This window comes from Montipora capricornis, chromosome 8, assembly GCF_036669925.1.
Source record: "Montipora capricornis isolate CH-2021 chromosome 8, ASM3666992v2, whole genome shotgun sequence".
Classification (NCBI taxonomy): domain Eukaryota; kingdom Metazoa; phylum Cnidaria; class Anthozoa; order Scleractinia; family Acroporidae; genus Montipora; species Montipora capricornis.
In genome coordinates, this window is record NC_090890.1 from 41,581,357 (window position 1) to 41,600,333 (window position 18,977).

At 43.3% G+C, this 18,977-nt stretch overlaps 1 protein-coding gene across 1 annotated transcript in view; it reads right to left on the reverse strand.

Moving 5' to 3' along the window:
• LOC138059291 (actin-related protein 8-like) overlaps positions 1-18,977 on the reverse strand; it is a 25,892-nt gene continuing 6,915 nt past the window's right edge. The window contains exons 6-14 of the mRNA XM_068904860.1: positions 18,356-18,466; positions 10,233-10,348; positions 9,636-9,696; positions 8,043-8,135; positions 5,888-5,992; positions 5,640-5,750; positions 3,663-3,849; positions 1,899-2,062; positions 1-1,052 (exon numbers count right to left, since the gene is read on the reverse strand). Of these exons, the coding sequence (XP_068760961.1) occupies positions 897-1,052; positions 1,899-2,062; positions 3,663-3,849; positions 5,640-5,750; positions 5,888-5,992; positions 8,043-8,135; positions 9,636-9,696; positions 10,233-10,348; positions 18,356-18,466 (1,104 nt within the window). The 3' untranslated portion in view covers positions 1-896. The remainder of the gene's footprint in view (positions 1,053-1,898; positions 2,063-3,662; positions 3,850-5,639; positions 5,751-5,887; positions 5,993-8,042; positions 8,136-9,635; positions 9,697-10,232; positions 10,349-18,355; positions 18,467-18,977) is intronic.

Below are 18,977 nucleotides of genomic sequence, written 5' to 3' on the forward strand. Positions count from 1 at the left end.
ATCCGGAGGACACTGTTTTATTGGCCAGTGAGAACAACATTTTGCAATGCTTTGAAAATATCTCTGTATAACACATATGAACCGTATACTGAAATCATTGGAAGCACCAACGAACGCCCGAGGAAAATTTGGCCAGCTTGGGTACGGAATATTCTCCAACGGACGAAGAGCATTCAGCATCAACGACAGACAGCTCCCAGAACCGCAAACGATAGGGGCGAAGCTTCAACAAAGCTTCAACAAAGTTTAATGGCCTAAGTTCCCAAGAGTTTCCTATAGCTCAGTGGTAGAGTATCCGAATTAGTAATCGGAAGGTCGTAGGGTCGACTCCTGCAAAGAAGCACTCGGGTTTTTCCCGAGTATCACCGAGTCATCATCATCGCAAAAAATACATCCCTTCATTTCGTTTCCAGTTCTTTTCAGTCTTGTAAAATAATCACATCGCTTTGTCCCGTTACGACATCCCATGTGCTTGATCGCTTTCTGAACAAACCGTCACTGAATGACGAAAAAAAAACAATTTGTCCTTGTAAATGATTCATTTCATTCACTTCATTATAACGGCGCCCGTTTTGTTAGCTCTGAAGTTCTTGCAAATTGAAGCTGACGGATCACCCTTTACCCGTCCGTTCTTCCTTTCCTCTGTGTGTGCTCCGTTCTTAAGTGTACACAAGCAATAGCTACAGCGATCAGAGCAAAGTCGTAGTCATGGAGCGGATCGAACTAAATAATCTCTCGCTTTGGAAAGCATTGCAATATCCAACACTGCGGCTTAGAGCTGTTTCGACGAACTGGTCACTCAGTATATTCTGATGACCTCCTGTGCACACACCACCTGTTGCTCTGCTCCTAAAACGCCTTATAAGCTGTAGAGCATTTAGGCCTCTACTAAAGCCCTAACTGCACATAGTCCATATAAAAGGCGACCTCTCTCTCAACACCCTGACACCAATAGTCATCCACTCTCGCTGACTGATCCACAATTCTTGGGCGGAGTCCAGAATGCTGAGTACAGCACCACCTTTCCAACAAATGGTGCGGGGATCCATTTCCTGTTATGAAGCAGAACCCAAAACAGATTGCAAAATGCCCAGTAGATTTTCCCAGACCAAAGATGATTTGCCCGGCAACAGTTTAATCGATGACAACGAATATCTCGTGGAGTGAAACGATTGAGTAATCTGCACCTTACAAGTTGGCCTAAAAAAGCCCACTTTTGATTTCGGTATATAAAAATTCAGACTCAAACAAAAGGCATCATCTCGAGGCTCACGGGAATAAACTCATACAAATCCTTATATTTATTACCCAGAGCCTCGAGATGAAACCTTCTGTTTAGGACTGAATATTAATATATCGAAAGTGGACTATGGCTGGTTTACTCTGCTAATTACCATCGGGCGAATCATCTTTAATGCGGAAGAATCTCCATGACAAGAATAGGCTTTTGGACGAATCCACCATAAATCTCACTTGGGGATGGATATCCTGTGCTCCACAAACACAATCATAATATTCGGCTATTCTGTCCCCTGTTTCCTGTCCATGGCTATTCGGTTCCTTTCTTCAAACCATCAAGGAACAAAGAATTGTGAGAAAAAATCGGGGCCGTGCTGCGGAATACTTTGTTTTATCTGAAGTAATCAACAATTTTGCAGCAGCAGCACTGAACTGTATCATTTTTCAAGTGTATCCGCAATTTTTTTCACAGTCGAACACAACTGCATGAAATAAACGGCTATTCATTGCCGAAACAAGAAGTGCCCATCAGAAGAAGCAGTCGGCGGAGGAACAAAACGTGTACATGGCAGTAATTTCCTTAGCCCTACACTTCCAACTGAGCCAGCATGTGAAATTCTTAAGCATTCCCTCGCAAATAGCCGCTGAACAAAACTTACCTTTGGTCTTGCGATCACTTCAACCTGATCAACGAGTTTTCGATGTGATGCAGGAAGCTTGGCCTGTAAGCGAGACTGTAACATAGCAGCAGCTCCGTTAAACATGAAGCCTCCTCCAATCAATAGAACTGAAGTGTACATTTTACGTTTGGTGTCTTCAGTAGCTGTGAATGACAATATCACAACTTATTTGTGTTAATTGTTAATTTCAGTTTACAGTGTCGCCAATTATTGCTCCAGCGCTAGAACGACTAGACAAATAAAGTTCCTTTCCTTTCCTTTATGAAATCCAATGATTATTTTACGAACAATAAATTAGTAAAATAATAACCGCTTACTAACCGAGCGCGAGGGCCGTACTGCCACAACCGAGGGCCAATACGGCTCGAGCAAGTGAGGTTAGTAAGTTAATTGTTGTATGGCGTTGTTTCTTTGACAAAAGGGGGTCAAGCTCGGACGCAAGGAAGCTTTCAATTTTCTCATTTTTCATATTAGCTTCCACACAGCGGAGAAAAGTGTTCATATCAGTATAGCCGTCTTCTTGTACGTATTTGTGTTTGCACTTTTTTGTTGTTTGATAAAATCGTCCATGGCCTCCTGGTTTTCGATGATGCCTGTTTCAGTTTCTGCATCAAAAGTTTCAAGATCTTCAGGATACTAAAATGTTCGTCTGAGGTTTTAATCCACCTTTGAAATCGGCAAAAAAAATCAATGTTTTTAGCTTTTTCTGGTAGTTTCTCTGTGAAGAATTAGGGGCACCCAACGAGAATATAGTTCAAAACCACTTAAACATAGCATTGTTAAACGTATTTTAGTATTTAAACGACAGATATAGCCATATTTTTATCCGCTAAAATTTTTTCATCTGTTCGGATTCCCTAGCTGAAAGTCAAGTGATCCGAAAATTATAGGGATCAAAACTTACCTTTTCAAAAATTTCAGCCAGGGAAAAGGCTCCCGAAAATTTTAGGTGACCTTTTTAGGGTAAAAATCCGTTAAAAATGGGCAATTATGCCATGTTTTAGATGTTCGACTGAAAATCCCGGGACAGGCAGGCAAGCAAGGAATTTTACAACAAATGTTCCGAAAATTCTAGATCTCAAATCGTCTTCCGAACAGATATTTTCCGACAATTGACGTTGGGTGCCCCTGAAGAATAACAATATTCGCAATTTTTCGCAGTCTTGGTTTCAAATAAAGTTGTTTCAAATAATTATGAATTTGCAGGCTTTGCTCCAAAACAACAACACACGGCTTGGACCGTTTCCGTGCAAAAGCCCGACCGAGAAAGAACCAATCAGAGTGCTAGGATTTGCCCAAGACTGGCTTTGCCATATAATAACATTATTTATATCCTCATGAATAAAATGAACAAAAAAATTGTTACAATAAGCCATTTTCAAATTATCAAATATTCAGCTTGATTGTGAGGCAGTGAGGACTAAACCAATACAAGCACGTCGGAATGAATGTGAAAAATATTTGCATATCATCCACTTTCCTTTGTCTTTGTCCTCTAAACTACTTTTTCAAGCTGAATTTTAATACATCGAAAAAGGCCTATTGTAAGAACAATAATAATGTATTGGAATTTGTAAAGTTAGAGTGAATAGACTATTATTAACCTGACCACTAGAAGCAATTGACCGCGGTTAAAAGTGAAAATGAAATGAAAATTACCGGTAAGCCATTGATTGATGTTTCATCAACAGAGCAATAAACACTGGAATGAATGTGAACACAACACCCTATACATTTACTTACAGCAACAATTGATACTGTGCAGAATAGCTTGGTCGAGACCCAGGCTTTTATCAGGGGCAAGCTTCATCTGTTTGCCACCTGTTTTCATGGCAGTTGTCAAATCCTGGTCAGGGTCTGGGACAGACTCGGCAATAGGTCCAGTCTTTGATGCTGAAGTCTTGCTAGATTGATCCTGGGTTCTCTGTGACTAAAATTTGGAAGCAAAACAGAAAGTTATCACTATTACATGTACAAGAATTCAACGACACATTTTTTAACTACTTCAAAATGTTGTTCCATCAGTTTTACTGGAAAGCAATAACGGTAATTGCATGTTCAGATTCATTTTCGGTGCCTTTTTTTACGTTCTTAGGTTCTGGTAATCCAGTAATTTAAAATGGAAGCAATTGGCAAGTACTGGTATGTGACTTTAGCTGCTTCTGGGTAGACCTTGAAAGAACCCTTTCTCCAACATTGCAAGCTTGGGAGGAGGAAAAGTGTGTACAACTACCCCTCCCTGCCTGGAAAGAACCCTTTCTCCAACATTGCAAGCTTGGAAGGAGGAAAAGTGTGTACAACTACCCCTCCCTGCATAAGAAATACCCACCCAACCCTTCAATTTTTTTCTTCTAAGAGGTTCAAGATGGCTGTTCAAAGGAATAGCTACGTCATGCATTTCATATTTATTATTCCTATTTATTATTTCTATTTATTATTCATAGTGTTGATACCATTAGGTTTGGCCCCCATTCTTTTCGTTATTATGCAAGTAAGTTATGGAATTCATTTGCCAGATAATGTGCATACATCGCCGTCTCTTTCTGCCTTTACGAATGGTTTGAGAACTGTAGAATTTGACAAACAATGCTGTTCCTTGTGCGATCAATGCTACAATAGTCTCGAAAACTCTTTTCCAACTAGGTATATCATATTAACCCTGTAAATTGTATATATCTTTTATATTATTGTTGTCATCTTATTACATGTAATATAATTATAACTTATTTATTTATTTATTTATTTATTTATTTATTTATTTACCGGTATTTATTTTATTTGTACATGTAGTTCAATCATGTTACTCCCTCAAATTGTTTTCTTCGGAGATATTAGCAATTTTTGCTATCTCTAAATGCGAAGCAAAATAAAGTCATTATCAAATCGTACACTCACACCAAGGAGATAAGTAAAGTAAGTAAGTATAGTAAGACAGAAAAGTTAGTGTCGCAGTCTCCCTTGTTCCCCTTCAAATTGAGCGACTATCAAACAAATAGACATATGTACATATAAATATACTTGTAACAGTTCCGCCTTACCGCAATATAAGATATCAATGCACTTCTTAGACATGTTGTATTTTAATAGTTACTGTGTACCTGTAATTTACTTTACTCTCTATTTCTGTTCACTGGTTTGTTTTATTTTGTAACTGTATACCTTTTTATTTTTCCTTTGGTCCAAAATAAAAAATAAATAAATAAAAAATAAAGTCATTGTATTGTCTTATATTGTATTGTATTACATTGTTTTGTATTGTATTGTATTGTATTGTATTGTATTGTATTGTATTGTATTGTATTGTATTGTATTGTATTGTATTGTATTGTATTGTATTGTATTGTATTGTATTGTATTGTATTGTACATTGTAAAGAACTTTAATATTAGAGCAGGGCTCTAATAACTGCCAAGAATTGTAGACAGGACACTGCAAAATGTTTAGCCTAGCTTATCTTTTTTCATTTCATATGAGTTTCACCACCTATTTTCAACAGGGTAACACAATTGAGCAACCTCCAATTTCCCATTAAAAGGCCACACTACAATGACAGGAACTCAGATTCCTCTTTGCAAATAGTGCATATGTTCTTTAACATCCAACAGCATTTTAAGAACAGAAATAATTATTATGAGGGCTATTAAAGACTTCAGAGCCATCTTCTCACAAGACTTGAATGTTTCACAATCTGCAACCGTTGCAAGTTGTGCATGCACTAACCTCAAGCAGGTATCTGTCATCAAACAGGTCTTCTGGATCATCATATTCCCGGTCTTTAGTGAACACTAACTTTTGGCCCACAATGCCAAATAGCTGAGGAAAAAACATTCCCTGTGAATGGAGAATATAATAGCTAAAGTGTATGACCATTTATCTCACACAATTCAAGCAACTAAGGTAAACAAGCTGATCCTTCTACTGTGGCAAGAGTTAAACATCACAGACCAAACATTCATTCCTTTGCTTACCATTGGTGCTTCTATGGCTTCATCGCCAATCTTCAGCTGATATGACCGTGGAGTTTTAAATGGTCGATGAACCTGAAACTCATGAACTTGGCCACCAATGATATCCTGCATCAAGAAATATAGACATTTCTTTTCCTTGAAATTTATTTTAATCAGACTTAAATACACAAAATAAATATATATAATTTACAAGACCTCACTTCATTATTCAGGATGTTAAAGTACAAGTACAATACCAATCCCCAGTAAGGAGACAATGATTTCCTTTTATGCTGTGCAGGAAAGTACAGAATTCAGGAATTTAAAATTTGAAAATTGAAATGTAATTTTGAAGTATTTCCTACTCCAAAAACTCTGGGAAGACTGGGAATAGGAATGTGGCATGGTGATTATGTGGGTACAAGACAGTAGAAGGTACATGTTTAAGGTAGCGTTTACAAGAATGAGGTTTCATACATAACCGCATCATCTTCAAAGCCTTTTTTACGGCTTCTTTTTACACGACATCGATCGCAACTGTTACTGAAACTGGGTTAATTTTAAAAATGCGACCACAACTGTAGCATTTTGAAGACAATAGAGGTTCATCTGTCATGTAAACGATGAACCACATCGGTTTGAATACAGTTACTATTTTAAAGCAAAATTTGCATTTTGCATTTGTCTGTGATCAGTGCCTGGGAACATGGTCGATATGGCTTAAACACCTCCAAACCACCTTGATTTTGACGCGCTTTCGAAGACTGTCGTTAACTGTGTCAATGTGAAACCACGTTTGTGTAAACGCAGCTTAAGTCCATCTTCAACCACAGACCTCACTCTTAATTTGATTAATGAATAATATTATTATGGCATTTTTGTACTTTGTGAATGGGCTGGGCTTGAAACTAATGATTTTCACAATTCACTCTATTTTAAATAATAATGAAAAATCAATATTAACATGGATGACTTCCTTGTATGTTCAGCATTGGCACAAGCTTAGTATACATTAATTCACGTTGCATCATGATTGGCTCATTTAGTTAATTAATTAATTAATTAATCCATTGACTCCTAGGAGTGAGACTTAACAGATTTTACTCTGTGATACTCATCAATGGGAGGCATCCTGACGACTGAATGAGTCAAGCACATCAATTTTGACTGTCTGCATCTTTGCTTATTGGAAGCAATACTGTAGACTTGTGTATAAGCCGCACCCCCAACTTTCAAGCATGGTTTTGGAAAAAAGAAAAACTCCAAAAAAGCACTCTTGTAAAAAAAGTTGGGCGTTTGTTCACAGATGTCAACAATTAACTTTCCAGCGACAGTAATAAGTTAATTAATCAACTCTGTAAAATACCTTTTAAATTAAATTAAATGCTTTTTTTAATCAATTTCCTATTCTCTGTGACTGACAACAGTTGTCTTCATTGCTAAAGCTCACAGTTGAAATGAAAACAATAGAATTTGCAAGAAAAAAGCGCAGGAGAACAATGCAAAACGTTGCTTGGTAAACACGCAGCCATTTAACGAGGAAAGTCTGGACATGGAAGCGTTCCCGTCACTTTCGCATCAGCTGTGCGTGGATATCATGTTTATAGAGACATGCAGCCATTTGCCTTGCTAGTTCTCCCGCAGTGGAGAAATCGGTGTTGAGGTGATCGGTCGTAGGCGACATTGCTCGATAAATTTGTTGCAGAAGGTCTCTATTGTAAGCAGCTGTGCAGAGGAACAGAGATTCCATGTCACTTAGAGTTTAACTTCTCAAACAATTTAAGTGCAAATCAAACGCTTGAAAGAACTACTGGCGAGCAAGATTTGGGTTTAAAACCTGAAGATGCAAACAAACCGCTCCTTTAGGAGCCACAACTTCTACCGAAATCAGTGATCAACAACAGGTTTCAATATGTTTAATTAATCTTTAGTTACTGAAAGTTTTCAGTTCAATTTGTGACCCCTACAAGCCAGTTTACTCCCTCTGAAAGCAATGGTCTCGTGTATGAGCCGCACCTGCGATTTTTAGCCCAAAACTTAAGCAAAAAGGTGCAGTTTAATCTGAACTCTTTGTGAATGCAGTTTTGTTAAAGGGGACATACATAGTTTTTGAGTGGATGTAGAGATTGTTAAATACACTAAGTGCAACCAAAACACACTACAGCCACCAACATACCTCACTGAGATGACAAAATGTTTCTTTCAGTTCCTGCAGGAGCAGGACATCAAGTCTGTTGACAGGGTCACATTCTTTGTAAGGGAAACTGACCTTTGTGAGAGAAAAATGAGCAGAAGAACTTTGTAAAGTGAGAAAAATCATGAGCTTTGTGGAAGAGTCTCTATGCTAGCTAAGTTCGTTGAGTCTGTTGAAGTACATGCAAGATTGCCTCAGAAAGTTGTGGGTACAAAAGGTTTCTCAACAGGTCAAAAGCAAGTGTGTTAGAAGCATGATATGCCAATAAAGTTATAGGTTTTTTCATTACAACTTAGCCCTTTGCCCTCCTTCAGGAGAGTGACACTTATAAACTTTTATAACATAGCCAGCAGAGTCACCCAATCTCAGCTACGCAATTTGCCTATGCCATTAGCGTGCTCCATAATCTTATGGATGCACACTGATGATGTAAACAATTTTTTTTCTTTATGAGCTCCTGACCATCACCAAGAGTATTATTATTTATCCAAAAAAATGGAGAAAATGGTAAATTTTATAGACATACCAGAAGAAAAGGCAGAAGAGCTACTGAAGTTTTCTGTGGGATTGGAGTTTTGGCCCTAGAAACCACCAAAAACAGTGTGAAAAGTTCTTGTTTAGTGGATCAGCAGAAAGAGAAATAAATGAAATTATTGAGGTCTGAAGGCATTCTGAAAAAATGAAGAGAACTGTAGACTGATCTGTGGGAACACTCAAAGGTAACTATTCTACTTCATTGTAAATCTAACACAAGCAAAAATATGGGCTGTAAAATTCGGCAAAATTCCAACTCTGCAACTGCAGTGAAGTTCTCTCCAGAAGATTCTTGCCTGGAAGTTTTAATCTTCCTGGCCCATCCATAAATATTTAAGAAAACAACTTGTTGATGTCCTCCAGAACACAGAATACATGTATGTGCCGCGGCTTCATTGGATCCCTCTTCAACAATTGCACAGTTGAAATGTTTACATCAACATGAGTTCAAACTCGGCACACTCCAGTGATGGTCATTGACTTTACCAATTTGTTTATGAGATGCTTTAATTTAGCTCAATTGTCTGAAAATTATGGTAGCTAGAGTTGCACTTGGCTATCGCCTCATGCAACTCTTACGCTTTGTTCGTGTTTAGAAACCTCCTGTGTGCATCCATAACTCAATGAACGCACGATAACCATTGTTAATTGTCTAATGCCAGACAACTCTATTTGTTAATGGCGGACAGGTGAAGGGTAAATGGGTTTTATTAATAGCAGTTTCATTGGTTAAAAAAAAGACGCATGCAAAGTTTGAGGAAACGGTGCCATGTTCCAGTGCTTACGACGTTGGATTTGTAGGTAGTTAAAAATGTTCCTCTGACATTGGTTGGATTTGCCTCCAGGGGCCCTGAATCCAATTCATGTGTAATCTGTAGAATAGCCAGCAGACTGCTTCCCACAAGCTGGAGGTCTTAACCATGTGAAGTTTCATTTATTGGTAGTGAACTACCTTGATACACTGTAGCTTAGAGTGCACATCCACTATAATACAATTTGGTCCCATAACCTATCAGTCATGTTTTGCATATTTAAGCTTACCCTTCTGAGCAGCCAGTAAAAAGCTCTTGTAATGTCTCTGCCTCCATACTGAAGCCACAATCTGATGTCACAAAAATCACAATAACTATTCTGAGAGTCTGTTGTCTTAATTTCAAAGATAAGCACAGCCCGAAACCCCTGGGCCAGGACAAGGCGTGGCTTAAACCTCGCTGCAGATGGAGCAAGCCGTGAACTTCGATTTTGTACCATTTAAACAGGGTGTTCGCGTCTTACATGTACGTAAGCCGCGGCCAGTGTAAGTTGTGGCTTATTTAATTTCCCTCGTATAAATGGCCCTAATCTCTCCATTCAGATGATAAGACTCAAAGTAAACTTGATACTTTGTCATTATGAACAATATTAACTTTTGACATAACTTAACTTGTCCATCAGAACTCAGTTCATGCAGTATAACAAGCACATGTATATGTTGGGAGAAGAATTAACAAAAATGGCTTTAAATGTTGTAATTTGCGTTATCTGGTATAATTTTTCTTTGATAATGGAGTCATGACTACTGCGAAACATTGGATTTTATCTTTTTTATCATTTGTTTTTACTGTTTTATGCTTTAAGAAATGTGTATTTAACACATACCTAGAACTAGGAATAACCAGGCCATCTTCAACACAGCATACACTGGTCTTCTCATCTCCTATATCAACCACACAAGCAGCACTTAAACCACACCCAAACACAGAGGAAACTGACTCCTGCAGATAAGAAGGAAAGACTCTGTTCTGAAATGAATTCTTACCATCTCAATAGCATTGCAAATGTCCCACCATTTTATTTACAGTCCTAGAGGCATGACAATTAACAACTGCACAATAATAACCATACTTATACTGTAGCATGTCAAGGCTACTGGTCATAGGTTGGCCTCAACTGATGTGTAACCAGAAGAAATCAAAGCTGAGAAATTTGACTCAATACAGGTAATGGTAAAATAATAGCAATAATACTATTGACCATGTACCGGTATATCCTCCTTGTTGTCTGAAGACTGAATTACAAGGGCATAGCTGAATGAAAAATCGAGTGCAAAAGCATATACTCGTACAAGAAACCTTTGGCAACCAAAAATAATAATTAATGTCACTGTTCCTTGGTATCAACATAATCAGTTTTTAAACGCATATTCCAATCTTGTACCTCGAGTCTTCATTCCTTACTGCGCATGCTGGCTTGATCGTTCCCGATCACTGGTCAAAGCGAATGAAGATGCTGGGTACAAGGGTGATGCATATTTAGCAAGGTGCAATAAAACAAGACAACAGACATTTTGGCATTTTTTGAGAGGAACACTGCCTTGCAGCTGCTTAGCCTATGCAATTTCCAGATTGCGTGACATAGAACAACTTCACTTATCTCACCAGCACTACGAGCTGAGTGGTAAACAGCATGTGCCGAACTCGGACAAGAGTATTGGTTAGCAAGCAATGTACAAGTGGTACAAAGGCAAACAAGCCAACAAGCTTGGGGGAAGTCACTGCACAGACTTCACCACACCACGCAGGAGTGACCCAGTTTTAATGAAGGCAAAGCGATAATATCCAACCAATCTCCAAAGGGAGGGAGGGGAAAAAACTTTAAGAAGTTGTAAACAGCTAATTGGTTTACTATAGATGACAAACTGCCAAGCAGACCTTGGACAGCTAACTGAGGCTTTACAGCTAGATCATTGATTTTATGACCTTGAACGACCAATTACAAAGAACACGCAGAAAACGATCAAGACATGAATAGCCCTTTTAGTATGGTCACATTCCATTAACCGTATATTTCTGATGGGAAGTAAAATCTCATTTATTAATCATTCATGTACTATATGATCCTGGAGCATAGCACCACCCCCAGAAAGATGTAAATATCTGGGAGTTGGTTTTGACAAGGGAGGAAAACCAGAGAACACAAAGAAAAACACTCAAGTCAGGTTGACATCAACTGAATTTCAGCCAACTCATGATCACAGATGTGGGAGACAGGAACGATAACCACAACTTACACCAGCCTGAATTCCCATGGCATACAGCATAGGGCATTCCCAGAAGGTCACCTGTCTAGATATTAATCCCATCCAACAGTGCTTAATTTGAAATTTATGTTTGAGGTGCAGGTTATAGGCGAAAGTGAGACAAGTGATCCTTAGTGGTGTAACAAATCATTGAAATCTCAATTAATCGCGATTATGACCGTTCGGTTCGATTCACGAATCTCTGATTCCGCGTTTTGATTTTCTTTCCCATTGTGCCCCCAGTGAGTTATTATACTGTGAAATCAGAATCCAGAACTCTTAGACATTTGCAATTCATGGAGTCCTTTGTACTCCATTTTCTGTTGCTTGGTAAAACTGTTGCCCTTTTACCATCCCTTGAGAATTTCCAAATAAGGCAAACCATGTGCGACACGCTCATTCTAACATTCTCAAACATGGCGACGAATCCACCTGCATCTTTTATGTCCGCTGTGTGGAAATATTATGGTTTTCCACCTAAAAATGGTACAACACACAAGTCTAAAACTATCTGCAAAATTAGGGCTGGACAATCTGCCAGCCAGCGAGCTCGAGCCATGCTAATTTCGCATTTAAGTCTAAGCACCAATTTCAAATACTGCTGATAAACAATTATTAACTCTAAGCACCCATTTTAAAAGGGTTAGCTTTCAATAACTGTGTGACTTACATGTTGACTCGCATGGCTCGCCATGTTGGCTCGCATGACTCGTACCCATGGCTCGCATGACTCACAGTCATGGCTCGCATGACTCGCAGTCATGGCTCGCATAACTCGTAGCCATGGCTCACATGACTCGCAGTCATGGCTCACATGACTTGCAGCCATGGCTCGCATGACTCACAGTCATGGCTCTCTGGCTCACATGACTCGCAGTCATGGCTCACATGACTCGCAGCCATGGCTCACATGACTCGTAGCCATGGCTCACATGACTCGCAGTCATGGCTCACAAGACTTGCAGCCATGGCTCACATGACTCGTAGCCATGGCTCCCAAGACTCGCAGTCATGGCTCACATGACTTGCAGCCATCGCTCGCATGACTCGCAGCCATGGCTCTCATGGCTCGTAGCCATGGCTCACATGACTCGCAGCCATGGCTCACATGACTCGCAGCCATGGCTCACATGACTCGCAGCCATGGCTCACATTACTCGCAGCCATGGCTCGCATGACTTGCAGCCATGGCTCTCATGACTAACAGTCATGGCTCTCATGGCTCAGAGCCATGGCTAACATGACTCGCAGTCATGGCCCTCATAGCTTGTAGCCATGGCTCACATGACTCACAGTCATAGCTCACATTACTCGCAGCCATGGCTCGCATGACTTGCAGCCATGGCTCTCATGACTAACAGTCATGGCTCTCATGGCTCAGAGCCATGGCTAACATGACTCGCAGTCATGGCTCTCATGGCTCGTAGCCATGGCTCACATGACTACCAGTCATGGCTCACATGACTCACAGTCATGGCTCTCATGGCTCGTAGCCATGGCTCACATGACTCGCAGCCATGGCTCACATGACTCGCAGCCATGGCTCACATTACTCGCAGAAATGGCTCACATGACTCGCAGCCATGGCTCACATGACTCGCAGCCATGGCTCACATGACTCGCAGCCATGGCTCTCATGGCTCGTAGCCATGGCTCACATGACTCGCAGCCATGGCTCACATGACTCGCAGCCATGGCTCTCATGACTAACAGTCATGGCTCTCATGGCTCGTAGCCATGGCTCACATGACTCGCAGCCATGGCTAACATGACTCGCAGTCATGGCTCACATGACTCACAGTCATGGCTCTCATGGCTCGTAGCCATGGCTCACATCACTCGCAGCCATGGCTCACATGACTCACAGTCATGACTCCGATGACTCACAGTCATGGCTCTCATAGCTCGTAGCCATGGCTCACATGACTTGCAGCCATGGCTCACATGACTCGCAGTCATGGCTCACATGACTCGCAGCCATGGCTCACATGACTCACAGTCATAGCTCTCATGGCTCGTAGCCATGGCTAACATCACTCCCAGCCATGGCTCACATGACTCACAGTCATGGCTCTCATGGCTCGTAGCCATGGCTCACATGACTCGCAGCCATGGCTCGCTTGACTCGCAGCCATGGCTCGCATGACTAACAGTCATGGCTCTCATGACTAACAGTCATGGCTCTCATGGCTCGTAGCCATGGCTCACATGACTCGCAGCCATGGCTCGCTTGACTCGCAGCCATGGCTCGCATGACTCGCAGCCATGGCTCTCATGACTAACAGTCATGGCTCTCATGGCTCGTAGCCATGGCTCACATGACTCGCAGCCATGGCTAACATGACTCGCAGTCATGGCTCACATGACTCACAGTCATGGCTCTCATGGCTCGTAGCCATGGCTCACATCACTCGCAGCCATGGCTCACATGACTCACAGTCATGACTCCGATGACTCACAGTCATGGCTCTCATGGCTCGTAGCCATGGCTCACATGACTTGCAGCCATGGCTCACATGACTCGCAGTCATGGCTCACATGACTCGCAGCCATGGCTCACATGACTCACAGTCATAGCTCTCATGGCTCGTAGCCATGGCTAACATCACTCCCAGCCATGGCTCACATGACTCACAGTCATGGCTCTCATGGCTCGTAGCCATGGCTCACATGACTCGCAGCCATGGCTCGCTTGACTCGCAGCCATGGCTCGCATGACTCACAGTCATGGCTCTCATGGCTCGTAGCCATGGCTCACATGACTACCAGTCATGGCTCACATGACTCACAGTCATGGCTCTCATGGCTTGTAGCCATGGCTCACATGACTCGCAGCCATGGCTCGCATGACTCGCAGCCATGGCTCGCATGACTCACAGTCATGGCTCACATGACTCGTAGCCATGGCTCACATGACTCGCAGCCATGGCTCACATGACTACCAGTCATGGCTCACATGACTCACAGTCATGGCTCTCATGGCTCGTAGCCATGGCTCACATGACTCGCAGCCATGGCTCACATTACTCGTAGCCATAGCTCACATGACTCGCAGCCATGGCTCACATGACTCGCAGCCATGGCTCACATGACTCACAGCCATGGCCCTCATAGCTTGTAGCCATGGCTCACATGACTCACAGTCATAGCTCACATTACTTGCAGCCATGGCTCGCATGACTTGCAGCCATGGCTCTCATGACTAACAGTCATGGCTCTCATGGCTCAGAGCCATGGCTAACATGACTCGCAGTCATGGCTCTCATGGCTCGTAGCCATGGCTCACATGACTACCAGTCATGGCTCACATGACTCACAGTCATGGCTCTCATGGCTCGTAGCCATGGCTCACATGACTCGCAGCCATGGCTCACATGACTCGCAGCCATGGCTCACATTACTCGCAGCCATGGCTCACATGACTCGCAGCCATGGCTCACATTACTCGCAGCCATGGCTCTCATGACTAACAGTCATGGCTCTCATGGCTCGTAGCCATGGCTCACATGACTCGTAGCCATGGCTCACAGGACTCGCAGCCATGGCTCACAGGACTCGCAGCCATGGCTCACATGACTCGCAGCCATGGCTCACATGACTCGCAGCCATGGCTCACATTACTCACAGCCATGGCTCTCATGACTAAGTCATGGCTCTCATGGCTCGTAGCCATGGCTCACATGACTCGCAGCCATGGCTAACATGACTCGCAGTCATGGCTCACATGACTCACAGTCATGGCTCTCATGGCTCGTAGCCATGGCTCACATCACTCGCAGCCATGGCTCACATGACTCACAGTCATGACTCGGATGACTCACAGTCATGGCTCTCATGGCTCGTAGCCATGGCTCACATGACTTGCAGCCATGGCTCACATGACTCGCAGTCATGGCTCACATGACTCGCAGCCATGGCTCACATGACTCACAGTCATGGCTCTCATGGCTCGTAGCCATGGCTCGCATGACTCGCAGCCATGGCTCACATGACTCACAGTCATGGCTCTCATGGCTCGTAGCCATGGCTCGCATGACTCGCAGCCATGGCTCGCATGACTCGCAGCCATGGCTCGCATGACTCACAGTCATGGCTCACATGACTCGCAGCCATGGCTCGCATGACTCGCAGCCATGGCTCACATGACTCACAGTCATGGCTCTCATGGCTCGTAGCCATGGCTCGCATGACTCGCAGCCATGGCTCACATGACTCACAGTCATGGCTCTCATGGCTCGTAGCCATGGCTCGCATGACTCGCAGCCATGGCTCGCATGACTCGCAGCCATGGCTCGCATGACTCACAGTCATGGCTCTCATGGCTCGTAGCCATGGCTCGCATGACTACCAGTCATGGCTCACATGACTCACAGTCATGGCTCTCATGGCTCGTAGCCATGGCTCACATGACTCGCAGCCATGGCTCACATGACTCGCAGTCATGGCTCACATGACTCACAGTCATGGCTCTCATAACTCGAGCCATGGCTCTTATGGCTCGTAGCCATGGCTCACATGACTCGCAGCCATGGCTCACATGACTCGCAGTCATGGCTCACATGACTCACAGTCATGGCTCTTATGGCTCGTAGCCATGGCTCACATGACTCGCAGCCATGGCTCACATGACTCGCAGTCATGGGTCACATGACTTGCAGTCATGGCTCACATGGCTCGTAGCCATGGCTCGCATGACTTACAGCCATGGCTCTCATGGCTCGTAGCCATGGCTCACATGACTGGCAGCCATGGCTCACATGACTTGCAGTCATGGCTCACATGACTCGCAGCCATCGCTCACATGACTCACAGCCATGGCTCACAACACTCGCAGTCACGGCTTACATGACTCACAGCCATGGCTCGCATGACTCGCAGCGCTCACATGACTCACAGCCATGGCTCACATGACTCGCAGTCACGGCTTACATGACTCACAGTCATGGCTCGCATGACTCGCAGCCATGGCTCACATGACTTACAGTCATGGCTCACATGACTCGCAGTCATGGCTCACATGACTCGCAGCCATGGCTTACATGACTCACAGTCATGGCTCACATGACTCGCAGTCATGGCTTATATGACTCGCAGTCATGGCTCACATGACTCGCAGTCATGGCTCACATGACTCACAGTCACGGCTCACATGACTCGCAGTCATGGCTCTTATGGCTCGTATTCATGGCTCACATGACTCACAGTCATGGCTCACATGACTCACAGTCATGGCTTTCATGGCTCGTAGCCATGGCTCACTTGTTTGGCTGCCATGGCTCACATGACTTGCAGTCATGGCTCACATGACTCGCAGCCATTGCTTACATGACTCGTAGCCATGGCTCACATGACTCACAGTCATGGCTTTCATGGCTCGTAGCCATGGCTCACATGACTGGCAGCCATGGCTCACATGACTTGCAGTCATGGCTCACATGACTCGCAGCCATCGCTCACATGACTCGCAGCCATGGCTCACATGACTCGCAGTCACGGCTCACATGACTTACAGTCATGGCTCGCATGACTCGCAGCCATGGCTCACATGACTTGCAGTCATGGCTCACATGACTCGCAGTCATGGCTCACATGACTCGCAGCCATGGCTTACATGACTCACAGTCATGGCTCACATGACTCGCAGTCATGGCTCACATGACTCCCAGTCATGGCTCGTATGACTTGCAGCCATGGCTCACATGACTCGCAGTCATGGCTCACATGACTCGCAGTCATGGCTCACATGACTCGCAGTCATGGCTCACATGACTTGCAGTCATGGCTCGCATGGCTCCCAGCCATGGCTCACATGACTCGCAGCCATGGCTCACATGACTCGCAGTCATGGCTCACATGACTTACAGTCATGGCTCGCATGACTCGCAGCCATGGCTCAAATGACTCACAGTCATGGCACGCATGACTCGCAGCCATGGCTCACATGACTCGCAGCCATGGCTCACATGACTCGCAGTCATGGCTCACATGACTCACAGTCATGGCTCGCATGACTCGCAGTCATGGCTCGCATGACTCGCAGCCATGGCTCACATGACTCGCAGTCATGGCTCAGATGACTCGCAGCCATGGCTTGCATGACTCACAGTCGTGGCTCACATGACTTGCAGCCACGGCTCGCATGACTCGCAGCCATGGCTCGCATGACTCACATGGATGAAAAGTCAGAAGTGTTGGACTCAAAGACGGTAAACTTCACCAGGTGCGAAAAACACTCCTGGAACAGGACAGTTAAAAATTCAGGATGTTATGAAGAACAAGTCAGGCAACAAGGAACGGCGATAACGAAATCTTTCGGAGTTTTCATTGCAAAGGACATGAGGCTCTAACCACTGCACCATCCCAGCACCCCTAGAGCACTGCACCAGCATCACAGAGGTCATGGGTTGGAATTCTGTTGATGTCACCTGAATTATCTTATGCTAAATTCTCAGTCAAATCACTTTTTAGCTTAAGACATTTTTGCAACATTACTACTAAGTAGCTCCCTCTGCGTAAGTTAACCTCTGTACTCCATGTTACATATTCTGCAACTATATCAAACAAACCTGATAAAAATTAAGCAGGAAAATTGAAAATATTCATGTTCAGATCTTGTCTTTCTCCAAATATCCCATTCAAATGTATTGCTGACATTGATCACCATGGATGTTGGTAGCATTAAAATTCACCTGTATTTTCTAACCTGGTGAATGATGACAGAAGAAAATCCCAGTTTGTAAAGCAAGATGTTCATCATCTCTTTGATGTGATTCTTTTCAAAAGAATCAGGAACCACAAGAACAGCTCTATAATACTGTGAAAAATAAAATCAAAATGAAAACCACAAACTTAACACAGCAAACCATCCTCGTTGGCAACATAGACACTCCCTCCCTTCGCAGGATTAAAATATGGGTGGCAAAATTTAGCCTAGGCAGGAGGTCCCAAGACAGTAAGGAAGGTGAAGCGAACGTTGCCTAAGGGGAGGAGGGAGCGAAAAAATGTCTACTACGTGAGGCCGAGCACGTAACTTGGCAAAAGGGACAAAAAAAGACCAGAATAAAAAATCTTAAATAAGCAAAAAAAAAACCTGGGCTAATGACCTATTCCCAAGAGCGCTAAAGTCAAGTAGAAAATTCCACACAGCTGATTCTGTGAAAATTTTGGCAGTGAGAATAGCAAGATTATTACACTACAGTGTACATGAGAACAAAGTTTGTGTAATCCTCTCATTATCCAGATAAATCTTAATATTTCCATTATCTGCACCTTACTGTCCCAAATTCTTTATGAAAACTGATCAGAAACTTAAACAAAGGGACAAG